The 4,677-nt window shown below is 36.3% G+C and overlaps 3 protein-coding genes across 3 annotated transcripts; 1 reads left to right on the top strand and 2 right to left on the bottom strand.

Annotated features, from left to right (window-relative positions):
• Positions 1-1,311: 1,311 nt before the first annotated feature.
• BDZ99DRAFT_381155 (uncharacterized protein) lies at positions 1,312-1,551 on the bottom strand (the record flags this gene model as incomplete). Its single annotated transcript, XM_033715221.1, has 1 exon — positions 1,312-1,551. A coding segment is annotated over one exon (240 nt), but the record flags the coding sequence as incomplete, so codon positions are not given.
• Positions 1,552-2,017: 466 nt separating this feature from the next.
• On the top strand, positions 2,018-2,188 carry BDZ99DRAFT_381334 (uncharacterized protein; the record flags this gene model as incomplete). Its single annotated transcript, XM_033715234.1, has 1 exon — positions 2,018-2,188. A coding segment is annotated over one exon (171 nt), but the record flags the coding sequence as incomplete, so codon positions are not given.
• Positions 2,189-2,820: 632 nt separating this feature from the next.
• Positions 2,821-3,012, bottom strand: BDZ99DRAFT_381559 (uncharacterized protein; the record flags this gene model as incomplete). The annotated part of the gene is made up of 1 exon (XM_033715241.1): positions 2,821-3,012. A coding segment is annotated over one exon (192 nt), but the record flags the coding sequence as incomplete, so codon positions are not given.
• Positions 3,013-4,677: the final 1,665 nt, after the last annotated feature.

Here is a 4,677-nt window from a genome sequence, read left to right as displayed (position 1 = left end):
TTTTTTTATTGGAATTTTATAATACTAATATTTTTCTTTTCTAATTATTAATATTTATTTACCTAATTTATATCTACTTTTACTTTCTTACCCTAATAATATAATATTTACTTATATTTATACTTTTATCTTTTTACTATATTTCTACTACTATATTATATTATAATTTTACCTTTTTACTATACTTCTATTATTATACTATAAACTATATTATATTTCTTTTAATTTGGAATTATTTTTACCTAATTTATCTTTTTATAACCTCTAAATAATATAATACACCTTTTAAACTAATCCTATCCTATTTAATTTTTATATTATATTTATTATATATTATTTTTTTCCTTAAAAATATACATCTCTCTACTATTCTACCTACTCTACTATTAACCTAGTAATCTAATAAAACTCTCCTACTAAATTATTACTTTCCACTACCTCTAACTGCTGTTTCCCTCCTAAATAACTAACTAACTCCTTATCCGAATCTATATCCACTTTTATCTCCCCTATCCGGCGCCTCTAACGCTCCTAAACCTCCGTTTTATACCTAAATATTAACCTAATAAACCCGGCTATTACTACACCTATATACTAGCAACACCCGCCTTAAACCTTTTAATACTTACCCTGTTTATTACTCTCCTATTAATTGCAAATCTTTTATAGTACCCTATACTAAAAACAACCCGAAAATACCTTAAACTTAATCCTCCCCTTTAATATCTTTACTATTTCCTTTACCTATTAACTTTCTTACCTCTAATACTACCGCAAATTATAATTGCTCCGCTCTAAACCCGCTGCTTTATATACTCCGTATTACCCTGCCTACTGCTATAACTGCTGCCGCAACTATTCCACCTCTATAAACTCTTATTATCTACCCCGAATTAAATCCTGCTGCGGGCCCCGTTTCTCCTACTTCTATTACTAGAACTCGCGCTATATCTCCTCTTATATAACTTTATTATTCTTCTCCTGCACTGCTTACCCGCCCACCTCTTTTTTAACCTTTTCCTTAGCCTTTTCTATTTCCTTTTCCACCTCTTCCACCTCCTCTTCTACTCCGCCGCAAATATTATATAACTCTTCGCCTTTCTTACACCTATTTCTATCCCCTTACCCGTTTAAATACCCGTCTAATACAATTCTTCTATATTTTTCTACCTTACCTTCCCCTTCTATATATAACCCTACTAACCGCCGCTCTTTTTCTATTTACCTATTTTCTTTACCTCTTCTTTTACCCCCTTTTTTAACTATAATTACCTCGCTCCGCAATTTATTCTACCCCGCCCTGCTACTCTCCTATATATAATCTAATAATATTCGCGGCCAATCTATATATATAATGCACCGAATATCCGGTATATCTACCTCTATACCCAACGCGCTTATTACTATAATTACCCGTTGCTTGCCGTCTATAAACTCGCTTAATATACTTGCTTTACCTACTATATTATAGTAATACGCGCTGCAATCCAACGCCTGCGCTATCCTTTTTACTTTTCCAACCGTGCTACTATATACTACTACCTTCCCAGTTTAAATCCTCTAAATTTTCCTTTAAATTATTCCTAAAACCGCTTCCTCTATTTTCTATCTTCCTTTTCTATCTACTTAAACTATATAATACGCTATATTTACTCGTGCCGTCCTTACCCTAAACATCTTTACCTACTCCCTCTAGAAATATATTCTTTAATATAATTCCCCTTTCTCTATCGGCGGCAACGTTGCGGTTAATAATACTATCTACGTCTCGGCCGCTACTAGCTTACCTAACTACTATATCTACTTCCGGAATATATATCAACGGTTTAAAACAATATAACACTTGTTAATAATAATCCGATCCAGCTGCCGCGTTGCCTTTAATCGATTTAAAAATATTATAAATCCCTTACTAACGGCGGATTCCGGCGTTACTAATACAACGGCTGCCGCATCTAGAGGGTGCTGTTCTTCCTATTCCTTATATAAAATACCCAGCTTTTTATATCGCCGCTTTATATCCCCTTATAATGCAATTAACGGCACTACAACTACTATTATTCCACCCTGCTCTGCCTATGCTAGCAATATAAATAATAAGCTCTTTCCTGCACTAGTTGGTATTACTGCTACCACCGGGCTCTCGCCTGCCGTAATTGTCGCGATTATATTCTCCTGCACGCCTTAGAACACCGCCTCTATACCTATTATCCGCTTTAACTATACTACTATATCTATTTTTCTTAACCGCGCCTATTAATTTTTTTAACCTTTATCTGCTTTGCTTTTAAATAGAGCCCGCTTCCGCTTCTTTAATATAAACTTATTATTAACGGCCGACTAATATCCTAAAAACCGATGCTAATCTATACTTAATACCCGGAACTGCTGCCTTTTATCGGCCACCGCTTCTGCCTGCTCTATAATTGCTCGCGTATATACTAACCCGGCAACGTGCGATGTATGCCCGGCCTGCTCGTCTGTAATTGCTGCTGCTATATTCTCCTTATTCTACTCTTTATTATTATTATTATCCTCTGCCCTAAATGCTGTTAAACTGCGTATAAACCTTCTGCTAATACTAATAGTAATTTTACGGTATAACTAAATAGTTAGCTTCTGCTCTAACCTGACCCTGCTTTTGCGCTTTAACGCCTGTTGCAACTGTTCCGATGTCTACTTACGCCCGCTTGGGTCGGCCGGCTATAAATGCGATAATATTGCCTTTTTTTCCCATACTATCGCCTTTAATTGCTGCTGGAACAGCAATACTAACTATAAATACTATACTAATAACTCCCCCACCTTACGCGGTATATATTAATAGATAATCTTAATATTACTACTAACTATATAACCCTTATAGTATCGCGTTATAAATACTACTATACTGTCCTCGATAAATATATTATAATGCCCGCCCTTTACTATATTACTATGCCGAACGCTTAAAACCTTAGGTTCTTGTACTAGCTGCCCTCCTAATATATATATTAATATAATTAACTTTTCTTAGAATTCGATTACGCGTGATATATACTGCTTAACTCCTTGTTAATTAATACCTAAGCGGTATTCTGCCTTTAAAAACCTTCCTCGGGTTATAGAATCGCGTCCGACACGATTAAACAACTATGTCTCTTTATTAACGGGCAACCGCGTTTAATAGTCCTTTAAAAAATTCCATCCCGGTCGCTTGTTTATTAGATTGTCCCGCAATTCACTCTATAGGATTACGGGCACTTAATTAGTTATCTTGTTCTATTTGCTAGGTAGCGGGATTTTAGTATATATATATGCTAAAATCCCGCTATTAAAAAACAACAGCTTTTTTAATAATAACCGTTAGCTTTCTGTAACTAACCCGTGTACTATACTGCGGAACTAGGCTATATTAAAATACAACCCCTTATACAACAACTTGTTATAGCCTATCTATTTAATATAGCCTTTTAATATGCTGTTATAATAGATTTTTAACCCGTATATCCGTAAATCTAACATCTACTATATTAGCCTGTAGCTCCCTCGGACTATAAACTTATCTATTATCTTTTAAACAAACTATAAACATCTTTTCCGCCGCTGCCGGGACGGCGTGCTGCTGTTATCGCTCTCGTACGCACTATTGCTGTTGAACTCGCTATCTTAAAACGGCTCTAATAACTCTAACGCTTGCTAAACCACTATAAAACGGGTGACCTTAATAACGGCTAATAAAATAGGCGGATACAACTCGGGGCCCTTCTAGCCGTCCTTTTTAACACCTAATACCGCTAATATATATACTAACAGGCTGTTATACTCCTTATAGGTAATAGATTAGTTTAGCAACTTAATATAAAACTGTAAACACGCCTTCTAGATGCCTGTTAACCCTTCTAGCTTACTGCTGGCGTTTTTAGGCCTGCTATCTCCTGTTCCCTGCTCCTTATCGCTATCTATTTTATTAATTTCTATTTTATCCTTCTTTTTTTCTATCTTATCCTTTTCCTTTTCTTCTGTCTTATCCTCTCCCTCCACCTCTCGCTCGGCCTGCTTAATTAACGCCTCCTACGCCTTTTACTACCGCCGCGTAAACCGGTACTTAGGGCTCTCCTACTTATGCTCGCGCTGCGTACGGGCAAAAAACATTAATATCTGCTTCCACGGCTAAGTATGTTCGCTAATCGACTTCTCGTCTATATACGGCTGCAACGGCTGGTACCGCGTTTAGTGCTTTTCTGTTTAAATTGCCTCTAACCGCATAAATACGCCGACTCGATTAATAACTAACGCCTGGCTAAACTGCGCTAACCCGTTTATAGCCTCCTAAATTGCGGCTTTAACAGGTTCCTCCTCCTGCTTTAGGTCTGCGTTTAGCTCCTTAATATATGCTAATAAATCCGGCCTCTCTATACCTACTAAATATAGCAACTACTGCGTCCGCTCCAACTATAGGTTTACCTCGTTTTTTTTACTAGCCTAGATAGTTATTTAGACTTACTTTTCTATATTTACCTACGCCTCTACTATTTTTTTTCCTAACTATACCTATATAATCTTGCCGTTAATAGGAACAGGTTCTGGCCTAGCTTCCTAGCCTTGCCTAGGTTGTCGCACTTTAAAATACTATAATCTATAGCCTTATACAAAAAACCGCTGGTAATAGACGTGTTTAAATGCCTTTTTAATGCG

Source organism: Mytilinidion resinicola, assembly GCF_010093595.1.
Source record: "Mytilinidion resinicola strain CBS 304.34 unplaced genomic scaffold BDZ99scaffold_5, whole genome shotgun sequence".
Classification (NCBI taxonomy): domain Eukaryota; kingdom Fungi; phylum Ascomycota; class Dothideomycetes; order Mytilinidiales; family Mytilinidiaceae; genus Mytilinidion; species Mytilinidion resinicola.
The sequence above is the reverse complement of the archived record's forward strand: the minus strand, read 5'-3'. Positions and strand labels throughout refer to the sequence as shown.